General features: G+C 32.5%; 3 protein-coding genes across 5 annotated transcripts; 2 read left to right on the top strand and 1 right to left on the bottom strand.

The window, feature by feature from the left end:
- The first annotated feature begins 664 nt into the window (after positions 1-664).
- Positions 665-3,111, top strand: LOC120088020 (calcium ion-binding protein). Of its 2 annotated transcripts, none has more exons than XM_039045042.1 (2): positions 665-822; positions 1,077-3,111. In XM_039045042.1, exon 2 carries the CDS (start codon positions 1,124-1,126, stop codon positions 2,858-2,860), a length of 1,737 nt encoding a protein of 578 aa, XP_038900970.1. In that variant the 5' UTR covers positions 665-822; positions 1,077-1,123; the 3' UTR covers positions 2,861-3,111. The 2 variants fall into 2 exon arrangements, with proteins under 2 accessions (XP_038900970.1, XP_038900971.1); XM_039045043.1 differs by having other exon boundaries at positions 673-822; positions 1,106-3,111.
- An 87-nt stretch (positions 3,112-3,198) lies between these two features.
- Positions 3,199-5,055, bottom strand: LOC120088022 (putative E3 ubiquitin-protein ligase XERICO). Of its 2 annotated transcripts, none has more exons than XM_039045045.2 (3): positions 4,914-5,055; positions 4,052-4,148; positions 3,199-3,941 (listed from the first exon to the last, which is right to left on the bottom strand). In XM_039045045.2, the coding sequence occupies exon 3, from the start codon at positions 3,938-3,940 to the stop codon at positions 3,473-3,475; it is 468 nt and encodes a 155-aa protein (XP_038900973.1). In that variant the 5' UTR covers position 3,941; positions 4,052-4,148; positions 4,914-5,055; the 3' UTR covers positions 3,199-3,472. The 2 variants fall into 2 exon arrangements, with proteins under 2 accessions (XP_038900973.1, XP_038900972.1); XM_039045044.2 differs by having other exon boundaries at positions 4,052-4,100; positions 4,914-5,054.
- Positions 5,056-16,922: 11,867 nt separating this feature from the next.
- On the top strand, positions 16,923-17,435 carry LOC150033262 (uncharacterized). The gene has a single exon (XM_090306351.1). The coding sequence runs from the start codon at positions 16,923-16,925 to the stop codon at positions 17,433-17,435; it is 513 nt and encodes a 170-aa protein (XP_090162477.1).
- Positions 17,436-24,616: the final 7,181 nt, after the last annotated feature.

Below are 24,616 nucleotides of genomic sequence, written 5' to 3'. Positions count from 1 at the left end.
TTTCTTATAATATTCATTTTTAAAAAAACACTCATTTACTGATATTTTTATTGACCATAAAAATTGGATCTTGATTTTTCATTAACATCGATATTTTAAACCTTGATTACAACATTCTTTCTAGTTTAAGATTGTAGTTGTAAAGATTAATCTAGTTTATAGTAGATAAATTTTCAAATGAATCCTTAGCTCAGTGGTAGAGCATTTAATTTAATATTTAAAGTAGGTTGATACAATTATATACTAGAACACATTTAATATTTTCTTATTTTTCTAGAGTAAATTTAATATTTTTCTATTTTCTATTAAAACATAGTTGACTAATTTTGATTTCTAATAATTTCTTTCAGAAATTAAAAAGAAAACTTAATTAGTACATCAAATACGTTACGAGTTTTTAGGGTTCATCAAATAATTCCAAAAAAGAAAAAACAAATTGACAAGCAGAAAAAAAAAGTTATATGCTAAGAATGAGACACTTAAATTGTTTGACATTAATTACGCTTTTGCCACTGTCGGTGTGACCAAAAGTACATATTAAACCGCTGCAGCTCAGATCTGATTAACGAGTAAAATCGTCCATCTTCATCCACGTCATTCAATTCGACACGTGGGAGCATCGTATGAATCTACAATTACCATATATATATTAGTTTAATTTAATTATTATTTATCCCTTTTTTCTCGCCGACTACTCGGTCGTCACTTTGACTTTATTTGGGGCTTAGAGAAATCTAGCATTTCTCTTGTTACTCTCAGTTCCCATCTCACTTGGAAGGCCATGGTGTTGAATTTCTCCAGTCGTCTTCTTGTTTGAGTCAGGTACTACTGGTTCAACCGCTTCTTCTTTGTAATTCGTTTGTTTCAGATCAATGTACTTGAGGAATTGAAGTTTTTGTTTCGTTTAATTTCTGTGGATTTTGATTGTGGGTTTTGTTGGGTCACTGATCTTTGTGGAAACCCATTTTGCATTTGCTTTCTGTTCTTGTACATTTCTGTTGAGATCTGTGAGATTTCCTTTTTTTTTTTTGGTTGTGGATTGTTCTGTAAACGATTTTTGGCGTTTTGGGTTTCAGGGTTTTGTTCTTTTTTTTTCCTTCGATAGTTGTAGATTTGGAAGTTGATGGTCGGAAAGATGTTGGGTCGGTCATCTCTTTACAGAACTGGAAGCTTTAGACCAGAGAATCTGGGTCAGAATGCCCTTGCTCTTATTGGGAATCTTTGTTTCACTTTGTTTGTGGTTGGGGTTTTGATTTTTACGATTATTGCTGCGACATATGAACCTGAGGACCCTCTTTTTCATCCATCGACTAAGATCACTACCTTTCTCACATCAAACTCCAACGCTACTTTTAAAACTGATAGCACTGTGATGAAGACTGGGGAGGATTTCATGGCTGCCAATCAAACTGCATTTGCAACTTTTCTCAATGAAACTGATATTGTCAAAATCATTGATGCTGAAAACTCTGCTTTGGGTACTGCTTCTGAAGGAACTGCACCTGAGTGCAATAGCAATGTCGATGACCCCATCGATTGCCGTGACCCTGAGGTTTTCCATTTGATGATGGAGACGACGATAGAACGGTTCAAGGACATTCATTTTTACCGGTTTGGAAAACCAGTTCGCGGGTCTAACGACAGCACCTGTGATATGGCGTGGCGGTTTCGGCCCAAGGAAGGGAAGATTGCTGCTTTTTATAAAGATTATAGGAGGTTTGTGATTACTAGATCTGCGAATTGCACTCTAAGTATCATTAGCATAGGTGACTACCACACTGGCGTGAATGCAAGGAAGAGGAAAAAGAATCCGAAACATAATTTTGAGAAGAAAATGGAGCAGCTAGAGCAGGCAGTCTCTTCTTTGCCTGTAGTTGGGGAGGTTGTAAATGATTCCCTCCCTGTGGTTGAGTCTGAAGGCTCATTTAGTCATGGGAAGTACTTGCTTTATGAGATGGCTGGAGATAAATGCAAAAGCATGAACCATTATTTGTGGAGCTTCTTGTGTGCTTTAGGCGAAGCTCAGTATTTGAATCGAACATTAGTTATGGATTTGAAAATTTGTCTGTCATCAATATATACTTCATCGAATCAAGATGAGGAAGGAAAAGATTTCAGGTTTTATTTCGATTTTGAGCATCTGAAAGAGTCCGCATCCATCTTGGACCAGGGTCAGTTTTGGTCTGATTGGGAGAAATGGCAAAAGAAAGACCATTTAGGTCTTCATCTTGTTGAGGATTTTCGGGTCACACCTATGAAACTTGCAGATGTAAAGGATGCCTTGATATTGAGAAAGTTCGGATCTGCAGAGCCAGATAATTATTGGTATCGGGTCTGTGAAGGAGAAACGGAATCTGTAGTTAAGCGACCATGGCATTTGATTTGGAAATCGAGACGCCTGATGGATATAGTATCTTCAATTGCATCAAGATTGAATTGGGATTATGACTCGGTCCACATTGTGAGAGGCGAGAAAGCAAAGAACAAGGAGCTCTGGCCAAATCTTGCTGCTGATACTTCACCTGATACTCTTCTATCAACGTTGCAAGACAAGATTGAGACTGGAAGGAACCTTTACATTGCTACAAATGAACCAAACACGGATTACTTTGACCCCTTGAAAGACAAATACTCTACCCATTTTCTCAATGAATACAAGGATCTTTGGGACAAAGACAGTGAATGGTACACGGAAACAATGAAGCTTAACAATGGTGTACCGGTTGAATTTGATGGATATATGAGAGTATCAGTAGACACAGAGGTGTTCTTAAGAGGGAAAAAGCAGCTAGAAACATTCAACGATCTAACAAACGATTGCAAGGACGGAATCAATACCTGCAGTGTTGCAACCAATTAGCATAAAACCTGAAACCCATTATTTTTCTGGAAATGTGCCGAAGCCAAGGTCTTGTTTCTGTTGCTTTGAGAATCAATTGGTAGATTAAGAAATGACTTAGCTTAATAATGAGTTTTGTACTTGCATTAGTAACTATCCTTCAGTTGGATCTTTCATTTTTAAGTTGTTGAGGTTGTGTTTGCTGAGTACAATGTATTATATCATTATATGTTCCAAATTTTCTAATGATATTTTTAAGATTGCTTTGAAAATTTAACTGTTTATAAGGCATCTTTATATAAGTTTTAGATTATCTTTGTTCAAAAAGAATATGTGAGCATGAAAAAGAGATATTCAGGTGGTAGATAAAGGGAAGTAGCTGCATTAACTCGAAATGTAAAAGCCAGTCTTCTCAAGACTGCATAAACACAAAAAAGAAAAAAAAAACCAGAAAAAGCTTCATATTTACAATGAAATAACTTGGGCCTGAGACCCATTCACACTCATCACGCTTCAACTCCTCATGCATATGAAAGGTACAAATGCTATGGCCTGCGGATGCACTTTTAAGATTATCTACACTATGCTGCTGTACACGGAATGAAATTCCTCAACCATCATTATTCATAATGCTCACCAAAAGCAGGAACCTGTGTCTTCTTCAGACATTAATGGAGTTCGACACAGCGGACATGTAAGGTTCCAGTAGTCCAACCACTTCTCCAAACACACTCTATGGAAAAGATGGCCACAAGACAAATGGTTTATCTCTGATTCAGGTTCAAACTGGGTTAGGCAGACCGAGCAGTCGTGTTCAAGCCATTTGCAGCTACGAACTTTGTCAAACAGAATTGCTGGGATTCGGCTACGGAACTCTTCGATGTAACTTCCATTAGGGTTAAGATGAAATTCTATGGATTCAGGAGCATTCTCCATGGAATCTGGTGACGATGGTAATGTAGGCGACGACGAGAGATGGAAGCCAATGACGTGGAGGATCGATCGAACTATGCCTTTGAAGATAGAAATCGATAAGGCTGTATTTACAAGGATCACACCTAGTACTCCTTCAGAAGGAGCAGGAAGGCTGGAGAGACCCATTCTGATCAAAATTTTAGGTACAAAATAAGTCTTTCGAAATATGAAGAACCGGAATCAGCTCAGATGAATCAAAGAAGATCAATAGAATGTAAAAGTAGTCAAAGTTCTGACTTCTGAGTTTAAACGGTTCTGCAGTTTGATCCTTTTGTTGATATCTGATCTGAAAATGTAAAAAGGTGGAGTAAAGTGGGGAAATTAGAGTTCCACGCTGTAAACAGAGAAATAGAATAATAAAACAACTTATCAAACATTGTATAAAAAAAGAGCCAAATCTGTTGAAAGATGAAGAGTGGAGGAAAAGATTAATTTGACAGAAGAAGAGAAGAACCTATAAACAGCCAAAGAATTCAAACTCTGGAGATCGAATTGAGAAGTAACACAAATTTATGTAACATTCAAACTCTGGACATAGAATTAAAACCACAATACATTAATGAATGAATGTACTACTTTCTTTTGTGATCCTATCTTCAAACAGGTAAATGAAAATTGATGAAGACAGAAAAATTCCAACTGGAAACAGAAACTTCCTTGAGTAAAGATCTGTTTATATGCAAGAGCCAAGAACATGGAATAGAATCATGAAAAAACCTTCTACTGACAATTTCATTTCAGAAGAAGGAAAAAAAGAAACGGAAAAAGAAACCCAACATCAGCACATACACACACACTAAACAGAATAGCAAGAGTTTCCATTGTTGAACATCAAAATTAGAGGCAATAGATTTACTCAGAAACGATCCGGAAAGTTTGAAAGATTGATCAAGAACAATAACACGAATGATGCAAAGGGAAATCAATCCAGTTCTCTCGGATCAAATCCAAGAGGCCCCAGAACTCTATATTTGCAAATTTAGAAACAAAATCCAGTGACAAAACAAAAAATCTCAAGAACCCAAATCAGCAAATTTAAGATCATAATCCCAATCTAGAAAACAGACCAAATTGTGGCAAAGCAAGAAGAAAAACATACCAAAATCAGAGAGAGTTGCCTTCAAAGGATGAGAAGAAGAGAGATTATCAACAAGAAGAAGCAAGAGACGATTGAGATTCACAGAATCGGTGAGAAGTTCATTTCCCTTTTTGTATGTTTTGTTAATGACAAAGAAGAGGGTCTTTCTTGATGGTTTTATACACGGCAGCCTCCTTCTTCCTGTAAAGTTCTGGAGCTGGACAAACCCCAAACCTACCTCTCCGGTTCTGAAGGAGACACTAACCCACGTTCTCTAACCATGGTTAACTTTCTGTCTCATCTGCCACACTCTGCCATAGCCAAAACCCCAAAACCATGGTTACTTTATATCATGAGCTGAACCCATTTGAGTTAAGCTTACCCCTTTTGTTTTCATCCCTATTCAAATCCTTTTTTATCTCATGAGGTTTCCTTTTTTCTTTTTGTGGGATTTCTATGGATTGGTTGAGACACAATAAGTCCAGCCGTTCGTCAATTAAAGTTACCAACTTTACAAGTTACAAACTGCCACTAAAAGAGAATTAAGTAACTCTGCAATTTGTGACGTCTTTCACCTGTAAACTTTTATATTCCAATAATTTTGCTACCCAACTTCTATTTCCTTTTACTTTTAATGGCAAAATCTCAAGATTGGATGCTTTTGGTTGATAATTTTAAAAATAAAATTTTGAAAATGAAAGGTTTAGGTTAAATTATGCGTCTTTTGAAATTATACATTTTGAATTTTCAACTTGTTAAAAAAATGAAAAAAGAAAAAAAAAACACTTTAGACAGTATCTTAACCATGGGAGAGAATTGGACGAAAGTAATAAGTAAAAAATTAGAGATAAATGTCATATTATTTTTCGCTCATGTTCAACTATAGCATGATTCACGAATCTATTTACATATTAGTTGTCATGTCAAAAATATAGTATACAATTTAACTAGAATTACCTTTTACATTCTCATTGTATATATATATATATATATATATATATATATATTATTTTTGAAATTTTAACTTTTGAGTTGCATCATTTATATATAATACAAATATTGATTTTAGTACTAGCGCCACGAAATTAACATTGAGTCCAAATACATTACTATGTAGGTCTTTAGAGGAAAAATTATTCAATAAAACCGCTATAATATAATTGCCTAATAACCACTTGATGTAGATTAAAAAATATAGATGTTTCTAATTATCACTAGATACAAATTCAAGATAATTTTAGGAGATATATGGGGCCGAATGTTAAGTGGGAACTCACTCCATATGGGTTCTAATTACAATAGTTGGCATTTTGAACTATTATAACCAATAATTAACGATAATATTACTATATCAAATCCCTTTTTATTATAGTATTTATTTATTTCTTTATTACAATATTTACTCTTTCTTACTCATACTAAAATAATCTGGACCCTAAATACAAACATTATAAATCAAACTAAAATAATTTGCATCTCAAATACAGATTATAATAATTTATGGACTACAATAACTACGGACTATAATAACTAATTCAGCGTCTCAAACACTCTCTTACAGTTTCTATCTTATCCTTCCACAGTAATATGAGAAAGGAAACTTGCATTTGAGGGAGAAAACCTCTGGAGTATGGGGACTATATGGCTTTGTTCTGGACTTTATCCACATGCTATCTCTAGCTAATAGATTCCTTTTCTAAATGCTTTTCTTTCTTTTTTTCTTTTCTATTTTCTCATTTGGTTTCTTACTGAGTTGCGACTTGTGAGAAGATTTAGGGTCAGTTTCACATCCCTATTCATTTAAACACTTTTTTTATTTTTTATTTTTTTAAAAATCTTAGAGCACATTTTATAAAATATGGTTTGAGTTAAAATATTTGTGTGTTTAGTTACATATATGGTAAAGGTGGTTGTTTTTAAATTCAATCAAATGTGAGAGAAAAGTTTAATGTCTTATCTAATTGAGTTATATTCAGATTAACTTCTTCAAGAGGATTTTTAATCACCAATCTACATGGTTACATTCCATTTAAAATTGATTTTATAAATGTCAATACATTGTTTGGCAACTATTTGATTTTTTTGTTTTTGTTTTTGAAAATTAAGTCTATTTCATCGACATTTCTTACCATTATTTGCATCTTTTTAAGTATAATAATGGTTGAATTCTTAACCAAATTTCAAAAAGAAAAACAATTTTTGAAAGCTGTTTTTTTTAGTTAAAAAATTTGGAGGTAAAAGTAGTATCTATAGACTTAATTTTTTTAAAAAAAAAAAACAAAAAACATCGCTTTGATAGTTAAAGGTCAAGATACTACCCAAAATGATTACCAAACAGAGTCTTGATTTTTTGTTTTTGTTTTTGAAAGTTAAGTCAATCGACGCTAATTCTAGCTCTAAATTTTCATTTGTTATTTACTTTTTATCAATGGTTTAAAAAATCAAACCAAATTTGGAAAACTAAAAAAAATGCTAATCATTTAAGAAGTAGGAAGAAAATAGATTAACAAAAAACGGAAAATAAAATAGTTACAAAACGGATCCAAATTATGAAAAGTTGGTTTTAAACTGACTTTTACCATCAACTTTAAAGTGATTCTTTGAAATAATTTAAAAGAAGTTTGAATATTTAAAAGTAATTTTTATTTCTTATTTAACTTTTAAATAGAAAGAAAAAGAAAAAAGAAACACGTTTAGCCTCCAAATTTTTTTAACAGTTGATGTAAATGTTTTAAAATGATGTATTTTAGATCTTTTTGGATGTAGTTTGTGTTTGTGTGAGTAGAATTTTGTGATTGGGAATTTATTTATTTATTATTAATATTTAATAGAAATTTTAAATTAATGTTTAATAAAATATTTACATTTTTATTTATTTAATAGAGATTCTTGAAACTAGAGAACTAAATGTAAAATTAAAAAAACATATGGACTGTGGATATGTTTATTTTAAGTGCAATTAAATTTTAAAATCAAGCAATCATTAGGAATATTAAATTAGTCAAATAATTTTAAAGTTGATTTAATTTTTGAAGTTCAAGTAGAGAAATTGGATGTCACGTTGATATGAAATCAAATATCATAAAATATTACTACTTTTAAATATTAACATAGTTCTTTCCGGAGTCAATTTACATATTTTTTTTAGTACCACTGGGATATATTATTTGAATCTTCGATCTAAATAAAGGTAGGTGTCAATTATCATTGAGCTATACTTTAACCACGATTTATACATTAATAACATTAATTTAATTCGTCCTCGTAAAATTTTGGGCAAATATGATTTAGGTTTGTCTTTATTCATTGCTTAATTATAATTAAAAAAATTATTTTTTATCAATTTAAACCCTATACTTTTATAAATATATAAATTTACACTATCCTATTTGTTTGATCAATATCATTTGAAATTTATGATTCGAGTCAATTAAACTTCTCAATTTTTCTAAGTCATAATCAATTTAGACTTTTCATTATGACTACTTTTCAAAATCATCCATGCATTGATTCTCAAACACGTGTAGACTTTTTTTAATGTTGGCTTTACAAAATAGATTATTAGAGTGATGCATGGACAATTGTTAAAAAAAATTGAGAAGAACCTTAATTGATTCATCTATGAAAATATAGAGGTTTACTAATTGATACTTAAATCAATTTCATATGAAGTTTTTTCAAACCAAACATAATGAAGGGGGTAAATTAATATACTTATAAAAAATCATGATTTAAATGGATACAATCCAAAACGTTTAGAGGTATGATCGATATTAACCCTTATAATCATAATTCATCTACAAATACTTATTTAAATATATTAATTTGCACTTTTTCTAAAAGTAGTTAGGTCAATAGAATAACCACCATGTTTTGGAATGTTTCTCATTGTTCAATTTGTTACATCGTGAATAATTAATATTAATCGTTAACTTAGTTGTAGTTAAATAGTTAAGATATATATCTTTGACTAAGAGGTTACACTAAAAAAAATAATATTGATTATTTTAAATATGAATATAATGTAAATAAATTAAATTGCAAATGTGTAAGTTAATTAACCAAATTGACCTCTAAGATAGTTTCAATTGCATCCACATGATTTTAAAATCTTCAATCAACTCTTTTGTTAGTTCATCCTTGTGAACTAGTTAAAGCCTCACAAATGGTACCCCTATAGTTAGACTAAAGACTACAAAAGTGATAGTGAAATGTAAAATTAATTTTTCTCATTTTCAAAATCACTATCCACATATTTTCAATCTTTTGAAACTTTTGATTATATAAATTTTAATTGAATTAATTTTGATTAATTAAAAGTGTGTTTCAGTTTTTAAATATGCCAAAGGTATTTATTTTGACAATTTTAAAAAATCACTCCTAAAAATGCACTCAATCATCTTGAGTGTTTGGTATAACTCATTATAAACTAAAAATAAGTTTCTATTTGGTCCCTTAAATTTGTTTAGTTATTAACCATTAAAATATGAACCATCATGGATTGGCCTTGATGGCCTAGTGGTAGTGAGAACTTTAAAAAAAAAAAAAAAAAAAAACTAAATGACTAAGGGGTCATGAATTCAATCTAGGATAGTAACCTACTTAGGATTTAATATCCCACGAGTTTTTTCACTTAAATATTGTAAGGTCAAGCAGGTCATCTCGTGAGATTAGTCAAGTTATACATAAGTTGCCACAAGTTTCCTTGACACTCAAATGTTGTAAGGTCAAACAGGTCATCTCATGAGAATAGTGAAGTTATACGTAAGCTGACTCCAATCATTCACGGATATATATATATATATTAAAAAAGAAAACTTTTAAGTTGATCATGATCACAATTTGTTCTTATGTGGCATATCTCTCTCTTCTCATGGAAATGGGAAAAAAAATCAACTCTCTCTCTCTAAAATTTTATTTTATTTACTGGCCTCTTTTCTCTCTTGATGACATATTGGGATAGAATATGCATAGTAGACATATGCTTGTCACATTATTATTGTTGATCCCAATCCCAAGATTGTTGGAAGAAACTACTACACATGCCATGAAGCCACTTCTTGTATAATCAACAAATACACACAACATTTCATCACCTTTCTAAAAGAACAGACAAAACTAGCATTAATTACTTATGTATTGTAGTTATGTGAGCAGAAAAATTTCTAGTACTGTCATTTATTGTTTGTCATAAAAAAATCGCATGACATATAAAATAATATAATATATTATAAAACAATGTCAAATATTGAATGAAAGATGTAGATTTGATCATGATTTTTTTTTTTTTTTTTTACAACAAATAGAGTAGGAGAATTTAAATCTATAATCTCAATGGAGATATAAGTCAATTATTATTGAACCATGCTCGTTTCGATGAAAGTTTTTACAACAATGATTTTTTTAATAGAATAGAGATAGGGATAGGGATCGAATCACCAACCTCTAGGGAGAAAGATCATGTCAATTATCATTGAGTTAAACTTATTTTGACTTTTAAGACGATGATTAAATCCTTACAAATTTGAAAGTATATCAATTAAGTTGTTACATACTAAACTTTTAGTCAAATCCATGATACAATGACCAAATCGCTATAAATCAAAATTTATTTTTATAAAAGTTGAAGGTTGATAATTATTTTTATTAACTAAAGTTAAGGAGTTGTCAAGATGAATATCTAACCACAAGTAGTGCAAGTGATGTCAAACATGATAATTGAGAAAGGAACAATAATTTGTGTAGAACTAAAAAAATGTACAACAAAATTGACAAAGGAATTTAGAATTGAATTTTGGAAGAATTTGAAGGGGATGGATGGAATAGATAGATTTGAGAATTTGAGAGAAACATAAAAGGCCGCACCACTTGCTAATTTGTTATGTCTCATTCAAACAAAATTATATAATCCAGTACGACACTCACACCGTCTTCTTATTCTGTGATGGATTAATCATCTTGTCTCCATGCTGACGTGTCGACAATTGGTACTGAGTTGTCCTTGTAATACCAATTTCACTTCTTGTGTTCTTTGTCTACGTGTCATTCACTCAATGACTGGGCCAACACAACATCCCCTTTATTGCACAAGTGGCAACAATTCAGAAGTCTTCAAAATATGGGACATCTTACATACAAAGAGGGTTAAATAGTTTTTGGATTTTTAATTTGTATATAATAGGTATTCAACTTCTAAAAATATCTAATAAGATTATTTAACCTTTAATTTTGTATCTAATATATTTTTAAAAGTTTTAATTTTGTGTCTATTAATTTTTTTATTTTTTTATTTTGATATTTTTAATTGGCAAAATTTCTAGACACAATAATGAAACTTTAAGATTTTATTCGAAATAAGATTCACTCTCTAATAGATCAATTAGTTTTAAAGAAATTGAATATGTTAATGATTTATTAGACATAAAATTAAAAGTTTCAAGACCCATAAGATATTTTTTATGTATGGAAACATATCGGACAGAAATTTAAACTACGAGAATTATTAGACATTTTTTATGGGCTCACCAAATAAATAGCAAATTTAGAGGATTTATTTAGAAAAATAACAAAATGTTTTGAAAATTGTGAAAATGGTAGAATTGAATTAAATAATAAAAATAATGATGAGAAATTGTCAAAACTGCTCTCATTTAAAATAAAATATATAACGTTCAAAAAGTGAAGTTGAAGAGTTTCTAAAATGTTCAAACACTCTAAAACTAAATAATTACCGTGCTAAACAATGCACCATGGCAAAATGTCAAATCTACACCTACAAGGTATGATTACTACACTAAACTAGTTATGCATACAAAATTAAAAACAAAATAATAATTGAAACTAGAACAACAAAGAACTGACCTAATCGCAAAAGAAAACAAATTAGAGATTTTGGAAAGCTTCTGCCCTCAACACACTCCATCACCATGAGGGGATAAAATTATTCAACGACCCCAACACAAAATCAATATGAGGAGAATCCCTTCCATTACGACGTCTTCAATAAAAATACTAAAGAACAGTTTCGCTAGGTAAAAGACTGTAAATCGTTCCTCAATCTTTCAACTTCTCAAGTATCATCTTCTCTAAAACTCGTTTATCCATCAAGGGATTTCTTTACTGCTCCGATTGCGAGAGATGACAAATTTGTTAGTGTGTAATAACATGCAGCGGAAGTAAGAAGGATCAATAAGCATTCAAATTCACTAATTTTGGCAGAAACTAAAGCATGCTCATCTAAATAAGAGGGTTTTAAATCATACCTTTGTAGAACTCTTCAAGATCTCGATCAAACAACAACAGACTTCTTCAAAGATCACCATGAACCACCCCAAGATCTTCCCCACTATCCTTTTGGAGCTTTAGACTGAGTTGTGAGACTCAAGAATAGGTTTAAGCAATATAAAACAGAAGGAGAAGCTCACAACACCCAATTTTGAAGAACTCTTTGTTAGTTGAAATTTTCTCTCAAAATTTCTGTAGAATGTATCCCTTTAAATCACTCCATTCTCCTTTATTTATTGTAGATGAACATGCAAAGAAGAAATGTGCATGACTTGCAGCTCATGCTTGGAGTTAATGAAGAAGAGAAAGTGGGTTTTATGTGAGCATGAAGAAGATGATAATGAAAAATCATGAAAAACCATTTTTTTGCATGTTTTTCTAATTTTTCAATTTTATCTTAAAACTAAAATAAATTTCAAAATTCAATCTTGATTTCAAAACTGAAAATTTAATTTTCTAAAATTAATTTCATAAATTAATTTAAAAAATATTTAATTAATTTAATATCAAATATTAAATTAATTTTTGTACAAAATCATCGTCATTATTTTAATCATATTTAAATATATATTCTCCTATTTCGTTTAATTTTAATTTGAACGTTTCAAATTAATTTCTCAAGCTACTCTAAAGCATTATGTCCACTTTATAACCATAATCAGTAAGTCGATCATTCACAGGTTGTTCATAATCACAGCTGGGTCAAAATAACCATTTTACCCCTGTGAATACATCTTGTACCTTAAGTTTCCACTAACCCTCTAATGAACAATTCTGATTCATAATTCCCATGAATCAAATCCTTTCTCTATCATGAGAAGGCAGGGCCCCGATTGTTCAAGACCTGAAATCAGTACTTAAGAGAACAACCTATCTGCTAACCCTAAATCGGGTAGGAGTGAATTACATCTTGCAAGGCTATGTCCCCAACTATTCTTCCAATATTATCCCCAAAATGGGAAGCTTATTGAGCAGTGTTGTTGAACTACTCTCACTGTTTGCAGATCAAAGGATAATCCCGAACAAAAAGAAGTTCATAGCTAGCTCAGGATTAAGATCGAATTAACCTAGGTTATTTGATAAATGAAATAGTTAGTTTTAACAGTAAACGGTCGTTATAAAGAAAAGTGATTATTTCATGGTCCAATCTATATGCAAACTCATTGCATAAGACACCCCCACTCACATGTCTCAACATGAATGATTTGTAGATCACATCGTTTATAGCACTTTATAACTTTTTGTAACAACTACAGAGTGGGCCGCATTCAATAGTGTTACCAGTATGAGATACCCAATTTCATCCATATACATATTAGACCATTTAGGATATATACTGTCAACTTGATCCTGTTTATGTCACTACATAAAGGTATCCAGATTATAGCCAAGAAAATATTTATTGGATTTTCAGAATAAGATGCAAAATCAACAAGTCATTATTATTGATAAATAGAATATTTAACATGAACTGCGAATTCTAGAACATTCCCAACAAAATCTCACCTATTTCTACCATCAAATAACAAGATTGATCGTACCAAAGTTCATTTCATAGGTATAGAAACCTAAAGCCTTGCACAATCTTTCTTTTCATCATGGACTGTAATATGTTCTATACATTGTTTCCCCCATTCAAAGTAAGAAAAAAATGTGTTGAACATAAATCTTTGAATATAATATATAGAGATTTCCATTTTTATCAAAAAAAAATCAAAAATTTATCTAATAGTTTTGTTAAATATAAGATTGTGTTTTTAAACAATATTTTAATTGTAATCCTTAGGCAAATCAAATAAATCTCTGATCTATATAATATTTTCCCCTACTTTTTAGGATTCTAAAACATAAATGGAATTTTGTTATTTTTCTGTCTTTTAATTATTAAGTTTAAAAATAATCAACCATTTAAATGAAGGATTAACGTTATGAAAAAGAGAAAACTAAAGGAAGAACAAGAGTCAATTATTTTATTATTGTGATCAGATTGTTGGTGAGAAAGATCTGTTGCTACTAACTAATTATTCAAATACACTCTATTTTCAGAAGTACAAGAAGATACGTGGTAAACTACTACACATAAATCACTTTGAGGGAAGTCCGATAAAATTGACATCAGCCACAAAAATCCTTATTTTCAACAATTTAATACTATTCGAATTGTTGGAACTATCTTCGTACATTGTCAAACGAGATATAGATAGATTTTCAGAAGGAAAAAAAACTTACCTTGAATATATTCCACAAACTATTGAAATGATGAATATGATGGAATATAAGCCTCAAGAATACAAAAATCATGATAATGTGAACGTTCATCCCATCTACTGTCGAAAAGAAGTCTAACTCATTGTAAATCCATAGAGAAAAACAACCAGATAGCAAAATTGAATACTTATTTATCAATAAGAAAAACTTTTTGTTGAGATACTAATAAAATAAAACAAAGTGTATATCCAAAATTTTAAAACAATATAATAATATAATAATATGATAAGTGATAAGACATGATAAAAAATTGAACAACCTGGAATTTAAATAGAAATATAAGCATAATTTGATGAGAATATGTATAAAATAATGAACAAAAATTAAGTTGGAATTAAATATATTAGTAACAATTTAAAGTAATAAAAATTAATAAGATTAGGTAAAAATTGGAAGATTTATGATAAATTAAAATAGAGAGATAAAAATCAAAAGACTGATTCATTTTTAATGAATTTGAAAGTGGTTAAACAAATCTAATATGATAAAAAATTGCCAATTTAATGGGCAAAAAATGTACCACTTTAATCTATAAAATTCATTAGGTTAGAAACCGATAACCGACACGCACATTCACACTGTATTTCTAATCATAATCGATTCACGTTATAGCAATTACCTTGTATTCAATATTTCTGATGAACTATCACATTAAAGGCAAATCAAGTATTATAAAAAGCGATCTCACGTGAATGACACGTTTTGCCAAAAATCTTATTAATTCTAGAATATGTCATAAATCCAAATGAGTTCCTGAATCTTGCCATATTATCCAAATTTTTTCTGTTTTTTTTTAGTTTACAAGACGAAATAAAATAGATCGAGGCCAACTAACGTAAAGTGTGTACTTGTGACTTCAACCACAAGTAGGGAGGACAGAAAAATTGAAAAACCCAAAAAACTCGGCCTAAAACAAATTGTTGATTCAGGTTGAAATCAGTCAAACTTGGCAGTTTTTATTGAAAAAAAAAAAAAAAAACTGAAAATTGCAGCTGTGTTTGAGTTTGGCAAAAGTATATGCCGCAACTGCCATCGGATTTTTGCTCTGTCGTTGCTGGAGTTTTGTGCTGGACCGCCGTGTTCTGATCTACTCTCTTACTCTTTATCTTACTCAATCTTGCATTCGATCAGTAATCAAGTCTTCGTTCATAGTTCTCTCTAATTTTGATCTCTCTGTAAGGACATCATTGATAAGCCTTGTAAGAACTTCATTCATCTTTCTGTAAGGGCTTCATTGATTCAATAATTGTCTTTTAGAAAGAATATATTGCTTATACTAAACTCGTTAAAATAAAAATTTTCCATCTTTGCAGGTAAACAGGAATATAGAGGAAATGATGTAAGGCATAAGATTGACAGCAGGCATTCTCTCCTGTAGAAAAGGAATTCTAGAGGGCAACATGAACCTCATGGTAATAAAGTCATATGTTTTTCTTCTCCCAAATTATATGATGTTTCATTTTTACATTCTCTGATTAAAGAATGAAGGAAGCTAGATTCTTAACACACATGCACAAGTATAGTTTAAAAGAATATGTCAACTACATAATTTTTTTTACATGTTGTAACAGCAAAGTTCTTCCCTAGTATCTCTCATTTATTGTGTCTTTGTTTGAGTTTTTTCGTTTATCAAGTGGTTTTGTGAACATATCTTAGTTCTTCTATGTAAAAGACCAATTAACTCGAATCAAGCTTCTCCATCCAATTAAGACGCTTGTGCTTGACCTAAGTTTACAGGCTCATTATACAAGGTAAATTTTATCTACCTTTTGTTCCTCTTGTTTTTGTTTGTTTTGTCATATCCAATCCATAAAACTCTTGAAATATCTCTTAAGATTTATAGGCTTAACTTGAATAAATGGCTTCATTTTTCTTTGTGGGTTTCAAAGGTAGGTTTATTAGCAAAGAAACAAGGCGATTTTAGTTGTGAATTACCTTTAGCTCCTTTCAAAACTCTTATGTGTTGTATTTTCACTTCATGCATTTAGAATTATTATGTTGTTAGAAATTAATAAGCTAGATACATTATGGATAACACATTTCTAGATACATTTCTAATTTCAAGATACATACATTTCTAGATATATGTAATTGTTCAAGTACATGAATGGTATGTATACATGTACTTCATTTATTTTGTGTCTTTTAGGAAGTGTCTCTTGACTACTATATAAAGAGTTCATTTCCCTCATTTGTATGCAAGAGAAAAGAATCAAAATCAATAGAAGCAAATTGAAGTTTATAAAGAAACTGAGTTTCAAGAGAACAATATTCTTCTCTTGTGTATTCTTGAGTCTTGTAAGAGAACAAGTTTCTTCTCTTAAAAGTTTGTGAAATTTAGAGTGAATTTAGAGTGGGCTCGTCAACGCTTTCAACAAAGTGGTATCAAAGCAAAAGGATTGAAAGATGTCATCTAACATGTTGCTATCTTAACTTCCTCGCTTTGAGGGAAAAAAGTATAGACGGTGGAGCCAACAAATGAAGGTTCTTTATGGATCTCAAGATCTTTGGGATATTGTTGACAGAGGATATTCAGAGCCAGAAAGCGAGGATGGTTTTTCATCACAACAACTCCATGTATTGAGAGATACTAGAAAAAAAGATAAGAAGACATTATTTTTCATCTACCAAGCCGTGGATGAAAATATTTTTGAAAGAATATCAGGAGTCTCTACTGCTAAAGTAGCATGGGATGCATTGCAGAATTTGTACGAAGGAGAAGAAAAGGTAAAATTGGTCCGATTGCAAACACTTCGAGCTAAATTTGATACCATTCGAACGAAAGATGCTGAAACTATTGAAGATTTTTTCAACTGTGTTCTCTTAATTGTTAATCAATTGAGATCAAACGGAGAAACAATCGAAGATCAAAGGGTGGTTGAAAAGATCCTTAGAAGCATGACAAGAAGATATGAACATATTGTTGTAGCAATTGAAGAATCCAAAGATTTGTCAACTCTCTCCATCAATAGCTTAATGGGATCTCTTTAATCTCATGAGCTCAGATTGAAGTTGTTTGATTCTACTCCTTCAAAAGAAGCTTTTCATATCCAATCCTCCTCTAGAGGTTGATCTAGTGGAAGAAGAGGTGGATGTGGCAGTAGAGGCAATGGACGATCCAACGTTGTAACAAATTCAGAGTCAGAGGGTAGAGACAATCAATCTTCTTCAAATAGAGGAAGAAGAAGAAGTTCAAATAGAGGAAGAGGCAGAAGTGGTGGTCGTGGAGATTTTTCTCACATACAATGTTTCAATTGTAGACGTTATGGACATTTTCAAGTAGACTGTTAGTCTAAGAAGACTAATTCTAATCAAGTAGAAACCACTCTAATGCATGAGCAACAGGATAATGATCAAGGTCTCCTCTTCCTCACATTCAATGTCCAAGAAACAAGCACTGAAGAAATATGGTATCTTGATAGTAGTTACAGTAATCACATGACAGGAAGGAAGGATATTTTTATATCTTTAGATGAATCTCATCAAAATGTAGTGAAGACTGGTGACAACAAGAAACTTGAGGTCAAAGGAAAAGGAGATATTCTTGTCAAGATAAAAAAGGGAGCAAAAAGAATTACTAATGTGTATTATGTTTCAGGTCTCAAACACAATCTTTTAAGTATTGGGCAACTTCTCCTAAGAGGACATGATGTTATCTTTAAAGATAACATATTTGATATTAGAACCAAGAATGGAGATTTCATAACAAAGGTACGCATGACTAACAACAAAATGTTTCCAATTAAATATGCTATGAGAAGCGTGTTTGTTTTGAGACTTTAGTAAATGACTCTTCATGGTGTGGCATTGTCGATTCGGACACCTAAGTTTTGACACTTTGTCTCACATGTTTCAACAACATATGGTGAGAGGAATGCCAAATATTAAAAAGGAAAATCAACTTTGTGAAGCATGTGTTTTCAGAAAGCATCATTGAAATTCATTTCCGACTGGAGGTTCTTGGAGAGCATTAAAACCTCTCAGCTTGTCCATACAGACTTATGTGGACCCATGAGAACTACTACACATGGAGGTAACAGTTATTTTCTCAATTTATTGATGACTATAGTCGGAAAACGTGGATTTATCTATTAAAAGAAAAGAACTCTACCTTCGAATGTTTCGAGACATTCAAAGCAATGTTGGAAAATGAAAGTAACTTGAAATTGAAAGCATTGCATTTGGATCGTGGAGGAGAATATATAGTCTTTCCAGACTTCTTGATGGAAAATGGAATCAAGCATCAAAAGACTGTTCGAAGAACTCCTCAACAAAATGGAGTTGCAGAGAGGAAAAACAGAATAATAATGGAACTTGCAAGAAGTATGTTGAAGGCCAAGAAACTTCCAGATCAATTTTGGGGAGGTGCAGTAACTTGTGTTGTTTATCTCCTAAATCGAGCTTCAACTAAAAGTGTGCAAGGTATTACTCCTCACGAAGCATGGAGCGGATTGAAACCAACTATTAGTCACCTAAGAGTGTTTGGGTGTATTGCTTACTCTCATATTTCAAATGAAAAAAGAGGTAAACTAGATGATAAATCAGAAAAATGCATTTTTGTTGGGTACAATGAGAACTCCAAGGCTTACAGATTATACAACACTGTAAGTAAGAAAGTTATTATTAGTTGAGATGTCAAGTTCGATGAAGCAAAATTCTGGCAATGGGATGCACCAAATAAAGACCAGAATCCATTACTTGTTGACATGAATGACAAAGAAGATACTTGAGACTTGGAGCTTGAAAAGACCCAACCACTGACTTCACCTTCTTCATCACACTCCACAAGTGATGAAGAAACTACTCCAAGGAAGACAAGAAATATTCAAGAGATCTATAATACTTCAAAAAGAATACAAGATGATGAACATGCTGATTTTGCTTTATTTGCAGATATTGATCCTATATTCTTTGAAGAAGCAATTCAAGATGAGAAATGGAAAGATGCAATGGATCAAGAGATTGATGCAATCAGAAGAAACGAGACATGAGAGTTTGTCAAATTACCAAAGAATAGAAAAGCTCTTGGAGTCAAATGGATCTATAGAACAAAACTGAAGCAAAATGGAGAAGTACAGAAATACAAGGCCAGACTCGTAGTAAAAGGTTACAAACAAAAGTTTGGTGTGGATTATAAAGAAGTTGCACCATTAACTCGCTTGGAGATTGTTCGTTTGATGTTAGCCATTGCAACACAAGATAACTGGAAAGTTCATCAAATGGATGTCAAGTCAGCATTTCTAAATGGGTATTTAAAGGACGAAATTTATGTTGAGCAGCCCCCTGGTTATGCCAAAATTAGAGAAGAAAATAAAGTGTGTCGATTGAAGAAAGCATTGTATGGGCTAAAGCAAGCACCAAGAGCCTAGTACAAATGTATTGATGATTTTTTCTTGAAGGATGGTTTCAGAAGATGCCCATATGAACATGCTCTCTACACCAAAGAAGACGAAAATGGTAATTTCTTGACGATTTGTCTATATGTTGATGATTTAATCTTTATAGGAAATTCAAACATGATGATTGACGAGTTCAAAGAGAGCATGAAGAAAGAATTTGAGATGACTGATATGGGTTTACTTCATTACTTTCTTGGTATTGAAGTTAAACAAGGTAACAAATGGAGAGAAAAGGTATGTGGAAATAATTTCTTATTACTTTCACTTATTGTATTTACATACTTCAAGTTCTTTTTATAGAAGAACTTGTTAGTTTGCTTGACTAACTAACAGCTGGAAAATACAAATAAACTCAAACAGAATCAAACTCAAATAGAATCTTAACTGTTGTAACAAATAAATTGTTGTAACTAATAAACAGAATGTAACTGTTTTACTGTTGATACTCCCCCTCAAGTTGGACGATGAATGTCAATGATGCCCAACTTGGATACTAGTTTAGACAAAACAGATGTAGGCAATGCTTTAGTGAACATGTCTGTGAGTTGTTGACTAGATTGGATAGGGAGAACCTTAAGGAACCCATCAGCTATCTTGTCTCGAACAAAATGACAATCAATTTCTATGTGTTTTGTCCTCTCATGAAACATTTGATTAGAGGCAATGGCAATAGCAGCTTGATTGTCACAGAATACAGTAGTGGGCTTTAGGATCTTAACCTGAAGATATTTGAGGAGTTGAGAGATCCACATTAATTCACTAGTAACTGAGGCTAGTGCCCTGTACTCCACTTCTGCAGAAGATCTAGAAATGGTGGCTTGTTTCTTTGATTTCCATGATATGATAGATGCCCCTAGGAATATGCAGAAACCAGTAATGGATCTTCTAGTATCAGGACATGATCCCCAATCAGCATCCACAAAGGCTTTTAAATGAAAGGAAGTGATAGAATTGATTAAAATGCCTTGTCCAGGAGACCGTTTTAGGTACCTGAGTAAGTGATGAGCGACATTGAAGTGAGCTTTAGTGGAGTTGTGGATGAATTGGCTTAGCCGATGAACAGCAAAGCATATGTCTGGCTGAGATATTGGAAGATATATAAGCCTGCCAATCAGTCTCCTATAACATGTGATGTCATCTGCCTTTAAAAGCTCTCCTTCATTCTTTGATTGTTTCAAATTGGGATCCATAAAAGTTGTAGCTGGTTTAGCTTTAAGAAATCCAATATCCTCAAGCATTTGGAGGTAATATTTTCTTTGGGAAATCATGATCCCTTGTTGAGATCTGGATAATTCTAATCCTAGAAAATATTTCGTATGGCCTAAATCCTTGAGTTTGAAATGTCCTTTGAGGACTTCTTTGACTGAGCTGATTATTTAAGGGGATGGTCCGGTTAGTAATATGTCATCTACATATACCAACAATACTACAAAATCATGTCCATGTCCTCGGGTAAAAAGAGAATAATCAGACTTGGATTGATGAAAGCCATGTGAAGATAGAGCAGCTGTAAACTTGAGAAACCATTGTCTCGAGGCTTGTTTCAGCCCATATATAGATTTGTTAAGTTTCCAGGCTAGTTTCTCACCTTTCTGTGGTACTTGTGAGGTTTGATAACCCAATGGCAAAGACATATGCACTTCTTCAAACAAATCATCATTTAGGAAGGCATTATTGATGTCCATTTGAGTGAGTGACCAATTGTAGGATGCAGCAAGGGCAAAGAAGACTTTAACAGTGACAATTTTGGCGATAGGTGAAAAGGTGTCTGAGAAATCTATTCCTTCTTGTTGATTGTAGCCTTTTGCTACAAGTCTCGCCTTATATCTGTCAACTGTTCCATCTTGTTTGTACTTGACTTTTTAAACCCATTTACTGCCTACGGTATGATGATTCTTTGGAAGAGAAACAATAGTCCATGTATTAGTTCGTTCCATGGTTTATATTTCCTCTGCCATAGCCTTCTTCCAAATCTGGTGGTTCACGGCTTGGTGGTAATAGATGGGTTCATAGATGGAAGTGACATTTAGGATGTATGTCTTATGGTTTTGGTTGTAAGTATTATATGAGAGGTATTTGTGAAGAGGAAAGGGTGATTTTCTGTGGGATGTGAGGTTACAGTGAAAGTCTTTTAGGTAGGAGGGTGGGTAATGTGCTCTCGATGACCTTCTTGGGGCTGTGGGAATGGTTGTTTGGGTGGTATGATTGGTTTCTTCTGAGGTTTCAATATGAGGTTGTGAATCATCAATACCGTGGTTATCCTCACATAAGCGTTCTAAGGTATTAACAACAAGATTTTCAGTAATACTTTTGTTTTCAAAGTGATCAAATAGTGGGCTTGGTATGACGAACTGATCAATAAAATCATGTGAAATGGGCTTGTTGTCTTCTTTGACAGATTGGAATGGGAACCTTTCTTCAAAGAATAAGACATCCCTGGAGATAAAAAATGTCATTTTAGTCATATCATATAGCTTATAGCCCTTTATACCTGATGGATATCCCATGAAGACACATGGTCTTGCTCTTGGATCGAATTTAGACCTGTTGACTGTTGGTGTAGAAGCATAGGCAAGGCATCCGAATGTCTTTATGAAGCCATAGTCAACAGTTTTGTTAAACAGAACAGCATAGGGAGTGTTGTTGGATAGTAAAACCATAGGTGTTTTGTTGATTAAGTATGCTGCAGTGGGGATGCATTCTCCCCAAAAAGTGAGAGGAACATTGGACTGAAACATTAGGGCTCTTGTAACATTGAGGAGGTGTTGATGTTTTCTTTCAACCACTGAATTCTGTTGAGAAGTATATACACAGGAGAACTGATGAGTAGTTCCTGTTTTGGCAAAAAATTCTCTGAAATTTAATTCAGGAGCATTTCAGAACGAAAAATTTTGGTTTTCTTTGAGAATTGAGTCTCAGCAAGTTTGAAGAAACTGGGAATGACTTGTAGAATGTCACTTTTATTTTTCAAGAGATGTATCCATGTGTACCTTGATTTATCATCAACAATGGTGGTAAAGTAAGTGTGACTTGCATGTGTTCGGGTTTTAAAAGGACCCCATATATCACAGTGCACAAGGTCGAAAATATTCTCAGCAACATTATTTAAGGCAGGAAATGAAAGACGCTTCTGTTTAGCTAAAGAACAAATGTGACAGAATTGTTTACAATTTGAGAAATCAGAAATCTCTATAATCTTTGACAATTCTTTTATTCTACTAATAGAGGGGTGTCCCATACGATTATGCCAAGTAGTTGCAAAAGCTTTACACAAAAACACAGCAGATTCAATAGGCCAATCAGCAGATTCAATAGACAAGTCTTTATTCTTTTCATCATTTACTTTGAGTAAGTATAGGTCACTGATTAGTTCAGCCCTCCCAATCGTTCTCGAAATTGACTTGTTCTGAATGATACAATTGGCGTTAGTAAAGGATATAGAATATCTTCCATCCTTAAGTAAAGCACTCACTGATAGAATCAGGAATGTATAGAACATCCTTCAATATCAACTGTTTTGCTATTAGAATGTCTCCTACATACTCAACCTTCAAACGAGCTTTAGTTGGTAGTATAACTGACATATTTTGAGTGCTGTGTAGTTCTTTAAACATAGATTTATCATGGCATATATGAGAAGAGGCTCCAGAATCAATGATCCAACAAGAATCGATGAGTGAAGTAGAAAGACATGTACCTGCTATGTGGGTAGTATCTGTCTTAGGGATCTTATCAATTTGTTGAGTATTCAAGTGTGTTTGCAGCATGTTCTAGAGCTATGAGTATTGGTCATTATTCAGGCTGGCAAAAAAGGTAGACTGATTGCTCTTAGGAGCTTCTAATGGCTTTTCATTACTAGTTTGCATAGAGTTCTGCGGCCTTTGTTGATGGACTGAATTGTTATTTGTAGTCTATGCCCTGGTGGATAACCATGTAGTTTATAACATTTGTCAGAAATATGACCTCTATATCCACAGTTAGTGCATACTGGCCGAGTATCTTTCTTCTTAAATTTCTCAGATGTAAACCTTTTCTTAGTATTAGCCATTAGAGTTATACTTTCAATTGTAGGTGTGGATCTAATGGATCTTTGCCTTTCTTCTTGGATGATAAGAGAGAATACTTTGTTTATTGTTGGTAGAGGGTCGACCAATAGAATTTGTGCTCTGATTTGTGCATATGACTCGTTTAAGCCCATAAGGAATGTCATTACAAATTCTGCATTCAAGAATTCTATCATCTTCTTTGACCCTTGATAAGTACATTCATCCGTTGGTCTGTATTCAACAAGTTCTTGCTATATCGTAGTGATTTTTGCGTAATATACTTCCACTGAAAGGTTTCCTTGAGTAGTAGTTACAAGATCCTTTCTCAACTGGTATATATGTGGCCCATTGGATTGACGGTACCTTTCTTTTAAATCATCCCATATCTCTTTGACGCTTCCCCTGTAAACTAAGCTGGCAGTAATTTCTTTTGAGACTGAGTTGATAATCCATGAGGTTATCACATCATTATTACATCTCTATGCTGATTGTAAGCTTCCTTCTGATGGTTTTTCAATCGTTCCAGTAATAAAACCAATCTTGTTCTTCCTTGATAATGCAAGTTTCTTTGGTCTGCTCCATGAAGAGTAGTTGCTTGATCCTGCAAGTGGTGTAGATACCAGATTGGTGGTTGGGATGATTGAATGATGAAGGATGAAGGGATTCATTTGGGCGTCGAGTTCCGAAGAGTTGTCAGACGTTGAACTCTATGATGTTATCATGATAG

The sequence above is a fragment of the Benincasa hispida genome, chromosome 10 (genome assembly GCF_027475165.1).
Source record: "Benincasa hispida cultivar pf3 chromosome 10, pf3_genome.v1.1, whole genome shotgun sequence".
Lineage (NCBI taxonomy): Eukaryota > Viridiplantae > Streptophyta > Magnoliopsida > Cucurbitales > Cucurbitaceae > Benincasa > Benincasa hispida.
The sequence above is the reverse complement of the archived record's forward strand: the minus strand, read 5'-3'. Positions and strand labels throughout refer to the sequence as shown.